This window comes from Canis aureus, chromosome 19, assembly GCF_053574225.1.
Source record: "Canis aureus isolate CA01 chromosome 19, VMU_Caureus_v.1.0, whole genome shotgun sequence".
Lineage (NCBI taxonomy): Eukaryota > Metazoa > Chordata > Mammalia > Carnivora > Canidae > Canis > Canis aureus.
In genome coordinates this window covers 13,707,612-13,727,909 of record NC_135629.1, presented here as the reverse complement: position 1 = coordinate 13,727,909, position 20,298 = coordinate 13,707,612, and the positions used below count along the sequence as shown (strand labels likewise).

Genomic DNA, 20,298 nt, shown 5'->3' with positions numbered 1-20,298 from the left:
TATTTTGTTTGTTGTCTGTTTCCCCTCCTCCAGGAGGATAGAGATCATATTTGTATTTCTGGTACCAAACACAGGAAGGCACTTGCTATAGACTAAATTGTGTTCCTCTCAGATTCATATGTTGAGGCCCTAACCCCTAGTGTAACAGTATCTGGAGACAGAGCCTTTGGAAATAAGTAGTATTAGGTGAGATTGTGAGGGTCGGGCCCTCATGATGGCATTAGTGCCTTTACAAGAAGACATCAGAGACCTTGCTGTCTCCTTCTGTCTCTCTCTTTCTGCCCTGTGAGGACACAGTAGGAAAGCAACTGTCTGCAAGCCAGGAAGAGAGTCTTCACCAGAACCCAACCATGCTGGCACCCTGGTCTCAGACCTCCAGCCTCCAGAACAGTGAGAAAAAAATTTCTGTTGTTGGAGCTGCCCAATCTATAGTATTTTATTATGGTAGCCCAAGCAGACAAATTCAGCATCCAATAAAACTGTGTTGAATGAACGAATATATAATCTATATATAATCAAGAGTTAACTACATTTTGTAATATGAATGGTCCTGGGTGATTTCTTCAAGCTGTCACTTGGCCAGGGTTTCATACTGTATTTGTTGGGAGTTTTATCAAACACAATCCCTGTCTATTTTTCTTTGCTATTCTTATCACAAGTCCCTATTTGTGATAAACTATTTAAAAAGATACATCCAGGCAAAGTCCATCCGGGCACAGCTGGCCACCAGATCAGATGCCTTAACTAACCAGGTTTATCTGTCAAACAGATTTTATTTTATTTTATTTAAAAAAAAAATACTGGCCAATTGCTTAAATTGTTCAAAAGTTTTGGCACCCTGTAGACAAAACCACAGAGCTCTGAACACCCCCATGGAACTGCCTGACTCTTTGCAGAATGAATTTATATAGGTTAATTCTAAAAATTTCCATGACTTTTCTTAGATTCTAAGGTAAGATACTTTAAAAATGGGTGTAATCATTTTTTTCACTCCAGTCACAATTCTTATAAACGTTAATTCATATTCTTCAGAATCCATCTATTATATATATGTACATATATACACACATATAGATATAGATATAGATATAATAGATGTATATATAGATACAGATATAGATATAGATATATAAATACTTAAAAGCTAAAACTCAAGATCTCCTTTGTTTATTAACAATAACAACAAACGACTATTAGCTTATTCTGGAGACTAAAAATCTAGGGAAGGTCAATGTTACCTTTTATTGGGCAAAAAGTTAAAAACTCTCATCATACCTTGATGCTGGTCCCAAAAGCAATGGGCAATTTGAATACAAAGCCCTTCCAGTCTTAGAACCTGAGGTTACTGTCGGTACTTTTTGCAGAGAAAATTCTAGTTGTACTGCTAATGCCCAAGTTATATCTATGTTACTAAACGTTCAGATAGGCTAAGCAATTCTTTTACTAATAAAAATAAATAGTATTAACAAACATTGAGTTATTAGTATATGTCCAGCACTGTGATAGGCTTTTAAACACATCATTTAATTTGATCCTCACAAGGACCTTATGAGGTAGCTCCTATTGTTACTCCATCTTACAGATGAATAAACTGAGGCTTTAAGTAACTCCCACAAGGCTCATCCTACTTGCAAAGATTGATTCTAACTACCACTAATATCATCCTGCTTTCTTGAATCTCTTAATCTTATTTATCATTCCTCATTTAATTAAGGCCTTACTCTTTGCAAACACTGTACTAACTACCTGGCTGGTGGTCAGCCTTAATTTATCTGTGCCATTGAAGAAAAGGGGAAAGGGGCACTGCTCAAGAAAAGGAATATGGTCGAATATCTGGAGAAATTTGATTTAAGTACTTATAAGAACAAGTTATTTTCCAGTTAAAATACCCTTGTTTGTATGAAAAAATCATGGTAATTTTGAATAATTCCTGTCTACTCATTAAACAGTTGCCCTAAGAGAATGGTATGCAATAATTAGTTAGCGTAGTTCAAGTTACTTACATGCTTCAAAGTAATAAAATTGCCATCCATGAGATTTGTAAGCATCATAAGAGTACATCATGAAATTTTCATTCATGTAGTATATGTCTGGTACATAGAAAATGCTCAGTTAATATTTTTGATGACATAAATACTGTGACCCCTCAAATTTTCTTTGACTAAGATGTCACCAAAACTTTTTAGACTCCCCCCCTCTATATTTCTTTGAATGGTAAATTATTATTAAATCGAATCTTTATAGGGAGCCTGGGTGGCTCAGTTGGTTAAGCACCTGCTTTCAGCTGGGAACCCATGTTCCCAGGGTCCTGGGATTGAGTCCTGCATTGGGCTCCCTGCTCTGTGGGGAGCCTGCTTCTCCTTCTCCATCTAACTGCCACTCCCCCTGCTTGTGCGCGCGCGCTCTCTCTCTCTCTCTCTGTAAAATGAATAAATAAAATCTTTTTAAAAAATAAAATAAATAAACTGAATCTTTATAATCAGCTGGTTTATAATGATTTTCTGAAGCTCTCCATGCTTTCTTCCTAACAAGGCAATCTGGACCATAATTATCTTTGAGATGAGTACCATACTACTAAGTACAGAAAATGAAGGAAATTTTATTTTCTCTTCTATTGGTGCATTAATTAATCCCATAAATACCATAGGACCTTTAGCTAATATCAGAGCTATGAAATTCCAATTGGTAAGTCTCTTTCGAGGAAAACGAATCTAATCTGGTTATTGCGAGGAAAAGGGACAATGAGATTCAGGCGCTAATGTGTAACCACTTAATGAATATTCTCTGCAGTTGCCACCACTCCATGTACAGAGCCAAACTCTTGGCTGGGCTCTCAGGGAGCTACCCAAACCCTCTCCACACAACCTTTCTCCATCCTTCCCTCCTTGCAGAGTGGGTGTCGCCAGGCCTCAGGCAGAGAGCAGAGCCATAAAAGGCCTGATTCCTTAGGCAATGAACTGCTCCTGACTCTAGCTCCCAGAATGGCAGCTGCCCACTTGAAAACAAATTTATATCCCCACCAAATCAGCCAGTTTGATGACTTACAGGCTTGCCTCTTACTAGATTTCCTCAATACCTTTTCTTAACAGTTTCCTCTACACTCTGTGTGATATAAACCACATTCTATCTATTTCTTGAGTGTCCTGGGATTGTTAGTTCAGGACAAGAGACTGTCATTGTCACCCTAACAACTAAAACAGGTCAGATAAGCAGAAAAAATTGATTTTTCTTTTTTGAGAGAGAAAACACACAAGCAGTGGGGGAGGGGCAGAGGCAGAGGGAGAGAGAGAGAATCTTAAGCAGGCTTCATGCCCAGCATGGCGCCTGACAGAAGGCTCCATCTCATGACCCTGAGATTATGACCTGAGCCAAAATCAAGAATCAGATGCTTAACCGACTGAGCCACTCAGGTGCCCCAACAATTAACCCATCAGAGAACTGATGGTACAAAGAAACCTAAATGCACTAAACTCAAGAAAGTGACTAGCTCTCCGTAGGAGAGAGGAGACCCATGGGCCATTGTCATGTCTAGTGGAACGGCAGAGGAAAGGAGGCTTTGTAATGAACAGGATAAGGAGAACTCAGCTTCATAAGGCTATCTGTGAGCTGAATGGCCATAACCACAAAACAAGTCTACACCTCTCTCTACCTCCCCCTCCCCCGAGGCCTCACATAGGGCTAGAAATAGCTCGCCTAAGTTGAAGGCAAGGAACATGGGCCAAAAAGCACTCCTTGAGTCATTTTTTGCTTTCAGAAAGTCTAGGGATCTGCAAAGGGCCAAGAGGGACCAAAGGGCTGGAGGAGACTCTCCAGAGTGGCAGAAATAGGGGACAACTGGCAAAGGGAAAATCAGAAAGTGATCACAGGCAATCGAGCAGGGAGAGACTTCCCCCAGTTCTCACACCTGTTAGCTTGGTTTTGAAGTAGAGGTAGATCTCAAGAACCTCATCAGCGCTAAGATCTCAGGCTCTGCTGAAGGGGAAATCCTAATCACACCCTCAAAATGTTTGAAAGCAGTAGGGAAATGATCCCAACTAAAGCTATAACAAAGCCCAGGCCCAGCTCAACTACAGATCAAACTGACTCAGCCTCTCATGGAAGAAGGGGCTTGCTCTTTTTGGAGGTAAGTATTTACTTGGTATTGTATGTTACTTTCCTAAAAAATATGAAGCATGCAACAATAACAAAAAAATTTAAGACCTATAGAAAAATGAGAAAATGTGTCTCATGGTTAATACAGAAAAAAAGCAATAGAAGCAGATCCAAAATAGCTTAGAAGTTGAAATTATCAGGCAGGCATGTTAAAATACAAAATACCTATGATATAAAAATCTTAAAAGACTGCACGGTAAGGAAGGCAACATGTGTGAAGAAATGGAGAATTTTGAACTTGTTTTTAGTTTTATTATTTTTTAAAAGATTTTATTTATTTATTCATGAGAGACACACACACACAGAGAGAGAGAGAGGCAGAGACCCAGGCAGAGGGAGGAGCAGGCTCCATGCAGGGAGCCCGATGTGGGACTCGATCCCGGGCCTCCAGGACCATGCCCTGGGATGAAGGCAGGTACTAAACCTCTGAGCCACCCAGGGATCCCCTTGAACTTGTTTTTAAAGATTTTATTCATTTATTTGGAAGAGAGAGAGAGCACGAGCAGGGAGGAGAGGGAGGAGCAGCAGGTTCCCTGCAAGCAGGAAACCCAGCACGGGTCTCAATCCTAGGGCCCCAAGATCATGACCTGAGCCAAAATCAGAGGCTTAACCAACTGAGCCACCCAAGCGCCCCAAAGAGATGGGGAATTTCAACAAAGCAGCAGAAACTAGAAAAAAAGCCATATGGAAATTCTAGAAATGAAAAACACAATATCAAAAATAAATTCATTACATGAGCTTAGTAGCAGACTCAAGAGCAGAGGAAACTGAGCATCTGACTGGATTAGGGCTCATTTCAAACAACCCATAAATGGTGTCCCAGAAATAAGAGAAGAGACAACATGACAGAAGAAATCATTGAGGTTTTGTTGGCTAAGACTCACCAAAATTGATGAAAAGTATCAACTTATAGCAACCAAGAAACTCAGCAAGCACACCCCAAGCAGAATAAATACAGAGAAAAGCCACACCTAAATAAATCATAGTAAAATTGCTGAAAAGCAATGGGAAATGATAAATGTGAAAGGGGATAAAAGGTATAAGCGTAAGGGATTGATGATATAAGTAACAGGTGACTTTTCACTAGAATCAGTGGAGGCCAGAAGGCAATAGAACATCCCTAAAGTGCTAAGAAAGACATTGTCAAACTAGAATTTCATAACCTGTGAAAATATACTTCAAAAATGGAGGCAGAATAAATTTATAAATTTATTTTCAGACAGACAAAAGTTGGGAGAATTCATCTGCAGCAGACCAACACTACAAGAAAAGCTAACATAAACATTTTAGAACAGAAAGGATATCAGAAGGAAATTCAGATCTGAGAAGTGAAGAGCGCCAGAAAGGGCAAATAGATGGGTAAATGCCAAATGGCTTTTTAAAGTAATATATCTACATCTATATTTATCTGTGTGCATGGTATTCAAAAATACTATTGAGGGTTTATATATATATAACTTAAAAAAGACTTCTAGCTCTTTTTAATACATGTAAAGCTTAAGAACCACTGCCCAAAAACAGCCACTAGAATATTCTACAAAGAAGTATACTTTTTAAAAGGCGGCAAAATGGAATGATTAAAAAATACAATACACCTGGGAATCCTTGGTGGCTCAGTGGTTGAGTGTCTGCCTTCAGCCCAGGGCATGATCCTGGAGTCCCGGTATTGAGTCCCACATCGGGCTCCTTGCATGGAGCTTGCCTCTCTCTCTCTGCGTCTCTCATGAATAAATAAATAAAATCTTAAAAAAAAAATGCAATATACCCAAAAGAAGGTAGGAAAGTAGAAACAAAGAATAAATGGGATATGTAGAAAAATAAATACCAAGATGTGAGATTTAAACCCAACTGTATTCATGATTATCTCAAATATAAATATATTAAACTCTACAATAAAAAGGCAAAGATTGTCAGACTGATATAAAAGCAAGATCCATCAGAAACTAAATTTGTACTATATGTTGGCTAGTTGAATTTAAATAAAAAAATAAAATAAAAATAAAAGCAAGATCCAACAACATGACTTTTTAAAAAGATTTTATTTATTTATTCACGAGAGACACACACAGAGAGTGAAAGAGATATAGGCAGAGGGAGAAGCAGGCTCCAAGCAGGGAGCCCAATGTGGGATTCAATCCTGGATCCCAGAATCATGCCCTGAGCCAAAGGCAGATGCTCAACCACTGAGCCACTCAGGCATCCCAACAACATGATTTAATAATATACAATTCTATTATAAAGACCCAGATTGAAAGCATAAGGGTAGAAAAAATATATCAAGCAAACACTAAGTATAAAAAAGCCAATGTGGGGGTGCCTTGTTGGCTTAGTTGGTAGAGCATGTGACTTGATCTCAGGATCATCAGTTCAAGTCCCATGTTGGGTGTGGAGCCTACTTAAAAAAAAAAAAAAAAAAGCCTACTTAAAAAAGCCTACTTTAAAAAAAAAGAAAAGCCAGAGTGGCTATGTTAATAATATCAGACAAAGATAGATGAATAATCTTGGACTTCAGAATAAGAACAATGCTACAAGGAAAGAGGAAAAAAATGTTAATGATGAGAGAATAAAATCATCAAGAAGACATATCAATCCTAAATGTATTTGCAACGAAGAATAGAGTTCCAAAATGCATAAAGTAAAATGACAGAAATGGACAAATCTTCACTCCTAGTTGAAGAGGTTTTAATACTCCTGTCTGAGTAATTTTAGGACACAGAGTGGAAAAAAAAATCAGTAAAGAGATATATTAGAACAGCACTGTAGCCAACTTGATAAAATACCAACTTAATGAAATAATGCACCCAACTACAGATTATACATGCTTTCCAACCCACAAGGAATATTCATCAAGATAGACTATGTGCTGGATAATGAAAGACATCTTAATAAATGCCGAAGAATTAAAATCCAATAGAGTATATCTTCTTACCCAATAGTAATAAATTAGAAATCAACATAAAAAGATACCTGGCATTACACACCTATTTGAACAAGATAAAATTAAAAATAGTGACAATAGCAAATGTTGGTAGGGATAAAGAGAAGCTAGATCTTTCATACATTGCAATTAAGAAGGTTTCTTCACAGACATACATTTACTATATGGCCCAGGAATTAGATTCCTGGGCATTTGTCTCAGGAAAGAAAACTTATGTCCACACAAAACGTGTAGAAAAATGTTCATAGTAGTTTTATAATAAAAAATTGGGACAACTCCATTGTCCTTCAGAAGGTGAATGGACAAACACGTTGTGACCCAGCAACATCACAGAACACCACTCGTCAAAACTTACTGTTGATACACATGATCACTGGGATGGATCTCAAGAGATTATGCGGAATGGGGAAAAAATTTCAATCTTAAAAGGTTATATACTATGTGCTTCCATTTATGTAACATTCTTAAAATGACAATATTACAGAGATGGAGAACAGATTAGTGGTTGCCGGCATTAGGGATAGGAATTGGTATGACTATAAAGAGGTAGCATGACGGGATTTTGTAGTGATAGGACAGTTTCGCATCTTGCAACTACAACAGCAGTTATAGTAATCTACACGTCTGATCAAATTGTATAGAACTATACACAGACACACACACATGCAAGTAAGTGCATGTAAAATGGGTGAAAATCTGAAAACTGTCTGTGGATTGTACCCATGTTAATTTCCTTGTTTTAATATTGTATTATAGTTATGTAAAATGGTACCATTGGGGGAAATTGAGTGAAGGATGTCGAAACTTCTCTGTATCTTTTTGTAACTTTTGATGATTCTATAATTATTTCAAAAGAAAAAGGGTTTCTGGAAAATTCACAAATATTTGGGAATTAAACAATACCCTTTGAAATAACCCATGAATCAAAGAACACTGACAACTATTGGGACATATTTCGAGCTGAATGATAAGTGAAATGCAAATACCCAATATTGTGAGTTTCTGTGAAAGCAATTCTTAGAGGAAAACTTTTAGCTTTGAATACTTATAAGAAGAAAGATTTAAAATCACAAGAAACTAGAAAAATCACAGCCAATTAAATCCAAAATAGCTAGAAGAAAGGGAATGAGAAAAACAAGAGAAAAAATTAGCCAATTATAAAGTGAACAGAGAAAATCAAAACAAAATCAAAATTTGGATATTTGCAAAGAATAATACAATTAATACAACTCTTAGCAAGATGATCAAGAAAAAAACACAAATTAACAAAAATTTTTTTAAAAGTGTAGAAAGTGTTTATCACTACAGATTATATAGATATTAAAGAGATAAAAAATTTTTATCAATATATTGACAAATTTCAACAAAGTAGACCAATTCCTTAAAAAACAAAAATTACCAAAACTGAGAAAAGAATAAAAAGTTTAAATATCTGACATCTAATACAGAAAATGTATACACAGTAAAAACCTTCCCCTAAAGAAAATTCCAGGCCCAAGCAGCTTCTCTTACTAATATTTAAAAAAGAAATAGTAACAATCCTACATAAGCTCTTTCAGAAAAAAGAAGAAAAATTTCCCAACTTGTTTTATGAGACCAGCATTCCTTTGACACTAAAACCTGACAAAGATTACATGAAAAACTACAGATGCCTACAGTTCACAAACACAGACACAAAAATCCCCAGCAAATATTAGCAAATCAAATCAAGCAATAAAAACAAGAATAATACATTGATCAAGATGGACTTATTTCAAGAATTCAAGGTTGGTTTAATATTCAAAAAGTTGTAATTCATGATATTAACAAAATGAAAGCAAAAAACCATGAGTGTTTCATTTGATGAAGAAAAAGCATTTGACAAATTGAGTATCCTTTCAGGATAAACCCTTTCAGAGATCTAGCAATAGAAGAAAACATCCTCAGCTGAATGAAGGAACTACATTTCACCAACATATAACATTATACGAAACTGAATATTTTTATTTCTACATTTGAGTATACGGCAAGGATATCCTGAATGGAAACATTTGTAACATTGAATTCAAACAGGACCAGCAGTCTTAACATTTTTATAAATGATTTTAAAGATCTTTAAGTGTACAAATGCTATTGATTTCTTTCTGGTGGGAATGAGCTAAAATCACAACACTGTCTCTTAGTGGAGAGACCATATTTTCAAATTGTAAATCAGGATTTAGTGGTGGGTTGTAAAGTCAATTTATTAAGTAAATACGAGAATATATTTTTTAAGATTTTTACTTATTGATTTTAGAGACAGAGAGAGCGCACACACTCAGGCAAGCGGGGGGGGGGGGGAGGGGCAAAGGGAAAGGGAAAGGGACAATGAGAATCCTCAAGCAGACTCCCCACTGGGCATATAGTCTGTCTAGGGGCTTGGTCCTAGGACCCTGGGATCATGACCTGAGCCAAAGTCCAGAGTTAGCCACCCAGGCACCCCAAGACCAGAATATTTTTTATTTATTTTTTATTTTTTAAAGGATTTTATTTATTTATTCATGAGAGAGAGAGAGAGAGAGAGAGGCAGAGACACAGACAGAGGGAGAAGCAGGCTCCATGCAGGGAGCCTGATGCGGGACTTGATCCGGGGACTCTAGGATCATGCCCTGAGCCAAAGGCAGGCGCTAAACAGATGAGCCACCCAGGGATCCCAGAATATTTTTTAAATAAAGTTGACTAGACTAGAAAATATCAGAATTCATTTATCAAGAGGTTATTGTTTTGTAAAATTTTTGTCTGAAATACATTGAACTGGCTTCTTTCCAAATGGTTTAAGTTTTTCTTTAAGTGAGCAGTGGTTACTTAGGAGTAAGAGAGAGAGGGTACTGTCTGGCTTATTGCTATAGCCTCATCAGGATTGGCTGCCTTATACTTAAATGTACTTAAAAGTATGTGTTTTTGTGTGTGTTTATTGGGTCATGATATATAAAAATGTGATATGTGTGTAATTTTAATGTAATTAATACCAAAAGTTTTTAAAGAGTTATTTTATATCATTTTATTCTCACTAAATCTTCAAAATCTGGTATATATTTTATACTTAAAGCACATCTCAATTCTTTTCTTTTTTTTTTTAAGATTTACTTATTTATGAGACACCTGGGTGGCTCAGTGGTCGATCATTTACCTTTGGTTCCAGTCATGATTCAGGGTTCCTGTGATCAGGTCCCACATCAGGCTCCCTCCAGGGAGCCTGCTTCTCCCTCTGCCTATGTCTGCCTCTCTGTCTCTCTGTCTCTCTCTGTGTCTCTCATGAATAAGCAAATAAAATCTTCCAAAAAAAAAAGTGATATGTGAAATGTGAAAAAAAAAATTCGAGAATCCATAAATAGGCCAAAAAAATGGTGATATATGAGCAAGAAAGCAGGGGGCTGTGAGCTCTAACTTCCTACATGGAAAGGAACCAGGTAACAGTACAGACTTCCCAACACACAGCATCAGACCTTTAAAATGCTGAGTCTCAGTAAGAAAAGAAAAGAAAAATCCTGTCCTTCCCTGTACAAAATCATGTTCTCTCTACATTTAAAAGAGACAAAATAGTGGGGAGGGCTCCAAAATGTCAGAATTACCCAGTACAGCTGCTCAGTGTTATAATGCACAACTCTAGAGTGTGCTCTCACATAAGACTGTGATGTGAATGGCTCCCCCTGGAGTTGAACAGTGCACAACTCGTACAACCCTACCAGGCAGCCAAGAGTATAGCGATTAAAAGTACAGTCCTTGGAGCCAAACAAGTGTAGGGTCTAGTTCCAGATCTAATCTCAGGCTATATAACCTGGGCAGGTTATTTAACCTCCCTGAACCTCAATTTCCTTAAGAGGACACATGTATTCCTACGGCCTAGTTCAGTGCCTGGCACACTGTGGTTCTCAATACATATGTGTTAAATGAATGTAAAAGTGAGCTAACACCTGCCTTATGAGGTGGTGGTGAGGTGTAAATGAATTAACATAGACAAAGTTTTTACAGACAGTCTAAAAACTAAAACAGCATTACGCAAGTATCTACAAAAGATGACAGATTGAAATTTCAAGATTCTTCAGAGTGGAAAGATGCAGGCTGGGAAGGAATTATTTTGTTTAATGAAAAAATAATCACAAGCTCTTGAGAGAAGAAAAGCAGACTAAATGGTATAAAATATATGAAAACTGGATATGATAGAACTTTGGTAGGGTGGAGACCTTCCTTCCTTCCTTCCTTCCTTCCTTCCTTCCTTCCTTCCTTCCTTCCTTCCTTCCTTCCTCCCTCCCTCCCTTCTTTCCTTCTTTCCTTCCACTCTCTCTATTTGGTGATATTTCACCAAATGCTTGAGAATACATTTGCAACAAAGTGTAGTAAATGCATACATTTTGTTATGTCCAATTGTAGAACAGGTAAGGACCAAAAGTATTGATATTATCAAGGCATTCTAGGGACACTGTGCCAAGAAAACTGAAATGTTTGGGTTCGTGTCTAGCATGGGGTTGGGGGGGCGCTGGGTGCATGACAGTTCCAGGACATGTGTTCCTTCCTCCCCCCAGTGCTTCTTTCCTGGTGGAACTGTGGTTTCGATGCCCTGAGGACAATCCTTCACCCTTATTCTTAGCCGTGCAATGAAGCAGGTCGCCCTAGATTGAAAGCACAACCCGGGGCAGGCCGGTGCCTCCTTCCCCTGCGGTTCCGCAGCCCACCTCCCGGCAGGAAGCTGCGGTGCAGCCATTCCCTCCCTGGAGAGGGCTGATCACAGAAACCAGCACCCAGTACACTCTGGAGGGAAGGATCCCTGAGCCCCCAGAGAGGTCCCGTCAGTTAGCAGTTAGAGAAGGAGGCATTTCTCACACTTGCTAATGAGTTCGACGCTTGTGAAACATAAACAGGAAGTGGGAGCTCTCCAAAGCGACCCGAAGGAAATCCACTCCCAGTTTGGTCAAAGTGTGAATCCCAGTCCTCTAGGTTGTCAAGGACACCCCGATTAAGACGGACACCCCCCGAACTGCGCCCGGGGCCGGAACTCGGCCAGCCCCGGCGGCGCCCCGGTTTCTGCTCGGCCCTTCCCCCCGCCAGGCCCCCCAGCGGCGGGGTGACTGACCCGAGGCGCGGTGGGAACCGCTTACAGTCATCTCTCAACTCGCAGGGCAGGGCAGCGCGGAGGTCAGTGAAATCCCCAGCCAGGCCTTATTTTAGTCATGAATTTCCACTGGCTCCCTCCTCTGACTGCATCAGCGCGGCTCACACCACGGGCTTGGAGTTTCAGCTGTTTTCCCTGTCCAGGCTGAGTTAGAAGGTCACAGAGACCGGGCTTTGCGGGGGTGGGGGTGCGGGTGCGGGGTAGGTGCGGCCTCCCCCCCCCACGCCCCCCCGCGTGCGCCTTGCGGAGGTCTGGGGCTGCTTTGGGGAGGCCTTTCTGCCCCAAGCTCAGGGCAGTGGCTTAGCGGCTTCCTCCTCCTCCTCCTCCCACGCATCTGGGTCCGCATTAAATAAATTTTGAAACAAAACAAACTTAGCTTTTTTTTTTTTTTTTCTGCCAGCCAGTGGCACCTATGTAATTTTCCCAGGGCTGCCTTCCCCTCCTCGCCCAGCGTCTCCCTTCCCAGAGGTTCCTGTAAATTCAAGGGCAGCATCTGCCTGCTTCCCACCCCCCCACCCCCCGGGAATCTCCGGCGAAGGCCACAACGCCCGGCACAGGGGAGGGGGCTCGACAACGTGGATCCACTGGACGGAGGCTAAGATTTCAACGTGATGGGCAGATAGTTTTTCCTGGTCTCTCTCCTCCCTCCCCGCGGTGCAGACCGCCAACAGCGCCGCCGAGTTCCCGGCAGGCTGGGGGGCGGCCCACCCCGGCGGGCACACCGCGTCCCTCCCCGGGGCCCGGGGTCCGCGTCCCACGGGGGCGGCCGGGAGGGCCTCGCAGGCGGCGGCCCCGTGGCCCGAGCTCCGGCCACGTGAAGCGTCACGCCCGGTGCTGCCGCAGGGCAGGCGTCGCCGCCGCAGTTGTGTAACGTTGCAGCCGGAGGGGAGGCGACCCGGGCGCCTCTGCTCCGGAGGGGGCAGGGAGGGAGGGCACGTGGGCGCCGCGCCCGGGGCCTCTCCGCGCGGGCCTGGCCGAGGCGGGGCGGACGTGGGCCGCGGGACCCCGGGAGCGCGCGGGAGGGTGCGGGCGGCGCGGCTGCGGGCTGTCCCCAGCGGCCGAGCCCGGGGAGCCAGGCCCGCGGCGCGCTCGCTCGGCGGTCAGGTGCGCGCGGCGTGCTCGGCGGCGGCCTCGGCTGCCCCTGCGCTTGGCGGCCGGCCCGCTTCCCATGGGGTGACATCCGCCCCGCCCCTCGGCCCCTCCCCGCGGCGGGCGATTCCTGGACGCCGGGCGCGGGGTGGCGGTGGGGGTGGGGGTGGGGGCGGGGAAGCCGGGACGGAAAGCAGCACCAGCCTCCGGGGAGGGCAGGGGGGCCGGGCGACTCCCTCCGCTGCGCGCCGGTTCCTCGGAGCCGGCCGGGCGGGGGAGGAGGAAGAGGGCTGGGCTGGAGCGAGCGAGGGGATATTCCTCTCCCGGCTTGAGTCAGACGCGGGCGGATCCGTCCTCCCCCGTTCCCTCCCAGGAGACGGGAACTTACTTCATTTCCCTGGGGCAGGTTCGCCCACGTTACTACCCCCCCCCCACCACCACCACCACCACCCGGGCCCGGCGGCGGCTCCCCGGCCCCTTCCAGCTTCCGCGCCCCCCGCCCGCTTGGGCAGGACCCAGGCCGCGCTGCCACCCCCTCTTCGGGGAAAGGCCGCCGCAGCCGCAGACACCTGGGGGCCGGGACTGGGGGTGGGGGCTCCCTCGCAGCCGCGGGAGCGTTGTCCAACACGTGAGACTCATGTGATGAAGCCGGGGGAGGGCGGGCAGGTCGCTCCTTCCCTCCCTGGCAGCGGCCAGACGTGCCTGGAGTCACAGGGTAGAACACGTAGCTCCAACCCACCCACTCGCTCCCATTTAACCCAGCCCGCAGCCTCTCCATTACTCCTCAGCTCGCCCCCCCACCCCCTCCGCCCAGCCGGCCCCCCCGCGCTCCCTCCCGCCTCCCCGCCCGCCCCACTTCTCATTCACTTGGCTCGCACCGCGCAGACGGCGCAGGGAGCACACACCGCCAGTCTGCGCGCAGAGCCGGAGCCAGAGGCCGCGGGGACACCATGCACGCCCCCAACTGAAGCAGCACCTCAAAGCCGCAGCGCCCGGCAGCCCAAGCGGATTTCGGGGAGCTCAGACCCGGAGGAACCCTTGCGGAGAGACAGCCCCCCTCCCGGGAGCCCCTTGCAGGACAGTCCTCACCCCGACGTTCCGCTACTGCAGACGGGAGTGCACAGTGGCCCCGGCTCGCCGCGCCATGGAGCGGATCCCCAGCGCGCAACCGCCCCCCGCCTGCCTGCCCAAAGCTCCGGGACTGGAGCCCGGAGACCTACCTGGGTAAGTTGGCGCTCCCCGGCCCCTCCAAGCCTCAGCTCCGGCCCTGCGTTTTGCGCCGCTCTCAACTCGGAGCAGCTCCGGGCGCGTCCGGGGGGCTCTAACCCTCCAGGGCGCCTGCAGCCTTCGGGCACGCAAAGTCACGACCCTACCTGGCCCCTCTTCCTGCAGGATGGATTTTGCCCACATGTACCAAGTGTACAAGTCGAGGCGGGGAATAAAGCGGAGCGAGGATAGCAAGGTAAGACACACCGCGCCCCTCGGGACCCCAGCCCCAGGCGCGCGCGCTGCTGCCAAGAAAAGTTTTCGCACTTGGAGCTTGGCGGGGGGATGCAAGGTGTGGGCTCGGTGCTTCTGTGAAACGGCTTGGACGGGAAGGGGCAGAAAGTGGTTCTGGGTGTGACTCCGCGGCCCCAACTCTTATCGCGCCGCAGGGGAGGGGAGGAGAGGGGCTTCTTGCCCGCTTGCCCTGGCGCCCACCGCCTCCCCGTGCGCCTTGCAGGAGACCTACAAACTGCCGCACCGGCTCATCGAGAAAAAGAGACGTGACCGGATTAACGAGTGCATCGCCCAGCTGAAGGATCTCCTACCCGAACATCTCAAACTTACAGTAAGTGAGAAGCTGGCCCCGCTCCAAGCCAGCTCTTCTACCCAGAGGGCGGGCGGGGGTCACTCGCCGCCGCCTGCAGGCCCCACAGGGAACTGCAGACCAGATGGCCGGCGCGGAGCTGGCGGGTGGCTCTGTTTTGGGGTACCATTCCCCCCGGCTCTGGGATTTTTCTGGCAGCCTCATGCAAATGAAGTGAGAACCGCTTGGACTTCTCCAAGTTGGCTCCAACACCAACTAGCCTTCGTTTTCAAGAGTTTAGGTCTTTCCTTTCTGGTGATTTTCAGGGTTCTTTAGTTTTGCTGACTTGGCTAAACCAAGCAACACGCAGATTTTATTTACCCCCCTACTCTCGGCCATCCCCCTTTTTAAAAATAAAGAGGACTTGTTTGGGTGCGCGATTTTTATGTCCTGTCCTTTCTTGGCAGTAGCCGACAGCTTACTGGCTTGGCAGCGCTCGGTTGGGGAAAGGAAAAAAAAAATAGTATTTGAGGAGGAAGTAAAAAGCCTGGATGAGCTGAAAGTTATGAAAGGGTGTCAGGAAAAGAAGCTAGGGGAAGCCTCTTGGCTGCCAGACACAGTAGAAGTCCCTCCTCAGGTTGACACCACTGCAGAGAAATGTTATCTCCGGATTCCCCTGAGTTAAGGTCAGCAGTGGCTGCTGGAGAAATTTATCTGTCAGAGCTTTCTCCTGATGCAGCCACCTCTTCCAAAAATGCCTTCAAAGATAAGTGACACTCATTTTTTTATTCTTCAGTCAGAAGTGTGTGCATGTATGTATACGGACACACACTTTTTAAAAACATCATCTCTAAATTTAAAAGTAAATATAGTCAAACAGGAAATGCTATTTCTTCCCTCCCCCCACCAACCCTTTAGAGATATGTCCCATTGCTACTAAGTGTCCCAGAGGTGGGACTTCTCTGAGCTCACTGCTGACTAAGGCTCTTTTTATTCCAGACTTTGGGTCACTTGGAAAAAGCAGTCGTTCTGGAACTTACCTTGAAGCATGTGAAAGCACTAACAAACCTAATTGACCAGCAGCAGCAGAAAATCATTGCCCTGCAGAGCGGTTTACAAGCTGGTGAGTGCCCGAGTCTGGTTATCATCACCTAAGAGTTGTAGCACAAATAGCCTCTGGGCTCAACATCTGGTATAAGAAACATTCCTACAACAAATTGCTTATGCACATTCGTTGGGGGAGATGTCATTTTATCTTTCCCAAAAGGTCAGACTTTTCGTTTGGAATGCTGCTGTGTGCCACCTGGCATGAATACATATTAGTCAAGTGGTAAAATATTTCCGTGGCATTTTGGTTTAAGGGTTTCTGGGTTCTGGGACATTTTCCCCCTCCTGTTTAAAATGCCAAGGCACCTATAATTTGTATCCTGGGTGTTTTACAGTTGGTCTTCTTAGTCCTCTCTCATTGGAGAGTAAATCATGGGTATGCCCCAGTGTTTTCCTGTTTCTCTACTTCCTTATCACTCTGTGTGTGGTATGATCCTGGCAGGTTGACAGCAGGAGCTTTTCGTACATTTCATGTGGTTCCCTGAATAGCCACTAGGTATCTTGGTGAATTGCACAATCTAATGAAACCACTGAAGTTTCATCATTAGTTTCTACTGACTTCCAGAGAATCACAGTCACCTTGTAACCTTCTAGTTTCACCCCTTCCAAATAATACTGTACAGGCTGGGGAGAAATTCTTCTACTCGCTCCCTCATTCCATTCTTCTTGCCCTTCTTTCCAAGACCCATGTGATGAGAATCCCAGAAACCTAGCAAGTGCTTCTGCCAGCTTTCTTATTGAAAATAGGAAGATGATCGTACTTGATGTCTTGGGGCGTATAGATAGGATACGTGGAAAAGGCTTAGAAAGAGCTTTGAAATTTAAAGATTCCAGCACAATTGCAACTTTTTAAATTGAAAATAAGCTAACGTAGGTGACATCATTCCTTTATTCTTTATCGCATTCTATGACTGGTCCTGTCCAATCTTGCTCTGGTAAGAGCATCCTCTAAACATATGAGGATGTTCACTGCTGAGTCGCTTATAATGAAAACTCAAGAATGAGCTATAAATTCAACGAGCGAAAATAGTCCATCTCTATTAATTATGTTCTGTTTCTATGATGGGTTATTATGCAGCCATTATAGCTCATATTTGACCTGTAAGTGGTAAGATAGTGGATTATTTTTGTTCTGTTATTTATACTTTTCAGTGTAATCCAAAATTTTCCCGATCGTATTACTTTTGGAGTTAGGAACACAAAGTCAGCAAGTGCTGTTAACCGAAAGGAAAGCTCCCGGGTGTAGGTATCCAGGTGAACCACGGGACCTTCTGAAATGTCTTCCTTTGGATCTGTGTTGATCCAGGTGAGCTGTCGGGGAGAAATGTTGAAGCAGGTCAAGAGATGTTCTGCTCAGGTTTCCAGACGTGTGCCCGGGAGGTGCTTCAGTACCTGGCCAAGCATGAGAACACTCGGGACCTGAAGTCTTCACAGCTAGTCACCCACCTTCACCGTGTGGTCTCAGAGCTGCTGCAGGGGGGGACCTCCAGGAAACCATCAGACCCGGCTCCCAAAGCCATGGACTTCAAGGAGAAACCCAGCTCCCTGGCCAAAGGCTCTGAAGGCCCCGGGAAAAACTGTGTGCCGGTCATCCAGCGGACTTTTGCTCACTCGAGTGGGGAGCAGAGTGGCAGTGACACGGACACAGACAGTGGCTACGGAGGAGAATCAGAGAAGGGTGACTTGCGTGGTGAGCAGCAGTACTTCAAAAGCGATCATGGACGCAGGTTCACCATGGGAGAAAGGATCGGTGTTATTAAGCAAGAATCTGAAGAACCCCCAACAAAAAAGAGCAGGATGCAGCTCTCAGATGATGAAGGCCACTTCACTGGCAGTGACCTGATCAGCTCCCCATTCCTGGGCCCACACCCACACCAGCCTCCCTTCTGTCTGCCCTTCTATCTCATCCCGCCGTCAGCGACTGCCTACTTGCCCATGCTGGAGAAGTGCTGGTATCCCACCTCCGTCCCAGTGTTATACCCGGGCCTCAACGCCTCCGCCGCAGCCCTCACCAGCTTCATGAACCCAGACAAGATCTCAGCCCCCTTGCTCATGCCTCAGAGACTCCCTTCTCCCTTGCCAGCCCATCCGGCCATCGACTCTTCTGCCCTGCTCCAAGCTTTGAAGCAGATCCCCCCTTTAAACTTAGAAACCAAAGACTAGGGGACCTTGCCGCACTGCTTTCCTTCCTCCCTACTTCCCCCTCCCCCCTCAAAAAAGAAAGTGTGACTGCAGCAAGATTGTTCTAGTGTGTATGCTGAGATAATCTGAGGCATGGAGAGAAGATTTTTGGGGTCCCTGTGTGCGTGTGTGTATCTGTGTGCGCGTGCGTGCACCTGCGCTCGCGTGCATCGTGTGCTGGTATAGGACATTAAAGCTCCTTTTGGCGTAGGGAAGATATGAAGGATTGCCTGACATCAGGAGACTTAGGGGGGATTGTAGCAGATCTCTGGGCTTTCCCCCACCCGGAGAATAGCCCCCTCAGATACATCCAAATCAGCTGGATTTTCAAAAGCTTCAAAGTCTTGGTCTGTGAGTCAGTCTTCGTTTTGGGAGCCGGGTCTGTGGCTTTGAGAGAAAGGTACTTTCAAAAGAGGGCTTTCCAGAGCGCAGTTCCCAGCCAGCTCTAATGACCCCACCCTTCTCCCTTTATTGTTGCGGTGACTCACCGAAAGGGGAGAGGGCAGCCACACTGAGCTTTCTGCTAAGTGGTGAGGTAGCAGACACTGGCATAGCACGGTAGTGGTTTGGGGAGATTTCTGCAGGTCTGCTCCCCACCCGCTGCTGCCTTCTCCGGTGAATAAAGAGAATGTAGTTCCCTTCTCAGGCTTTCGTAGTGATTAGCTTAATAAGGAACTGAAAAGGGCCCCCTGGTCAAGCTGAGCTGCCAAGGAATGAGGGAGGAGGCCCCAGGGCCTCTGGTGCCTATTCCTAGGTCTCACCTAGAAAATGATCTTGCTGTCCCAGGAACCAGAGCAGGGTCTGCGAGATGCAGGTGCCTATGCTGCAGTCATCCCCAAAATGCATAAAGCCAAGTAACAAATTGCTACCTTCAACGAGCAGAGCTAGACTCAGTTTTCAGTTCTATCCTAAAACTCCTTTACCAAGCTTAGCTTAAAGGCCTAACCAGCTCTTGGCACAGCAAGATCCTTTCTGCAGGCTAATTCCCCTCGCCCGACGGCATAGGGAGTGTCCTTATTGCTAAAAAGGATTCTGTCTCCTTCAAAGAAGTTTTATTTTTGGTCCAGAGTACTTGTTTTCCGACTCATCCAGCTAGCCCTGCACCAGCTTTTTGAAATGCACTATGCTTGATCGCCGATCGTGTTTTAACTTTTTCTTTTCCTGTTTTTATTTTGGTATAAAGTCATTGCCTTTATTTGTAAAACTGTTATAAATATATATTATATAAATATATTAAAAAGGAAAATGTTTCAGATGTTTATTTGTATAATTACTTGATCTACAAAGTGAGAAAAATGAATGTATTCCTGTTTTTGAAGAGAAGAATAATTTTTTTCTCTAGGGAGAGGTACAGTGTTTATATTTTGGAGCCTTCCTGAAGGTGTGAAATTGTAAATATTTTTATCTATGAGTCAATGTTAAGTAGTTGTTTTAAAATACTTAATAAAATAATCCTTTTCCTGTGGAAGAGAAAAGATGGTCTTTTGCATTTTTTTAGAATGCCCCAGTTGTGTGATACGGCTGTCTTCTTCCCTCCCCTCTTGGCTGGAGGCAACAACTAGTTAATCTTGGCGTCATTTCATTCCGCTTTTTATGTGCCTTGTATTCAGACAGAATAAACTTGGTCAATTTCATGGTAAATATTTGTTTAAATTTTTTTTTTTAACTAACGGTTGCTAAAGTTCATGGCCACCCTGCGCCTCCTTCCAGCATTAGGCAAAAAAAAGTACATTGTCCCTGTCCCCCCAACCCCAGCCTGCTTTTGTCATGATCCTTAGAGCTTGACAGAAAATCAAATTATAGAATCGTTGGGCCTTAGGATCTGGGGAGCTTGCTGGAGGGGTAGGCACATGGAGAAAAGATTTAATGGATTATTATGCAATAATAATTGGTGCTGGGGATAGCACCTCTGCC

General features: G+C 44.9%; 2 protein-coding genes across 9 annotated transcripts in view; one reads left to right on the top strand and one right to left on the bottom strand.

The window, feature by feature from the left end:
• Window positions 1-12,440, bottom strand: part of LOC144289667 (uncharacterized) — a 112,564-nt gene extending 100,124 nt beyond the window's left edge. For 6 of the 8 annotated variants that reach the window (XR_013357520.1, XR_013357522.1, XR_013357517.1 and 3 more), the window contains exons 1-2: window positions 12,180-12,440; window positions 2,004-2,090 (exon numbers count right to left, since the gene is read on the bottom strand). Coding sequence is in view for 1 of the 8 variants with exons in the window: in XM_077858006.1 (XP_077714132.1) it covers window positions 2,004-2,090; window positions 12,180-12,210 (118 nt within the window). In the remaining 7 variants the exon portion in view is untranslated. The remainder of the gene's footprint in view (window positions 1-2,003; window positions 2,091-12,179) is intronic. The other 2 variants (XR_013357524.1, XR_013357525.1) reach the window with 2 other exon arrangements.
• Window positions 12,441-14,183: 1,743 nt separating this feature from the next.
• BHLHE40 (basic helix-loop-helix family member e40) lies at window positions 14,184-20,025 on the top strand. The gene is made up of 5 exons (XM_077857992.1): window positions 14,184-14,531; window positions 14,700-14,769; window positions 15,031-15,138; window positions 16,096-16,219; window positions 17,510-20,025. Exons 1-5 carry the CDS (start codon window positions 14,452-14,454, stop codon window positions 18,364-18,366), a joined length of 1,239 nt encoding a protein of 412 aa, XP_077714118.1. The 5' UTR covers window positions 14,184-14,451; the 3' UTR covers window positions 18,367-20,025.
• The last annotated feature ends 273 nt before the right edge of the window (window positions 20,026-20,298 follow it).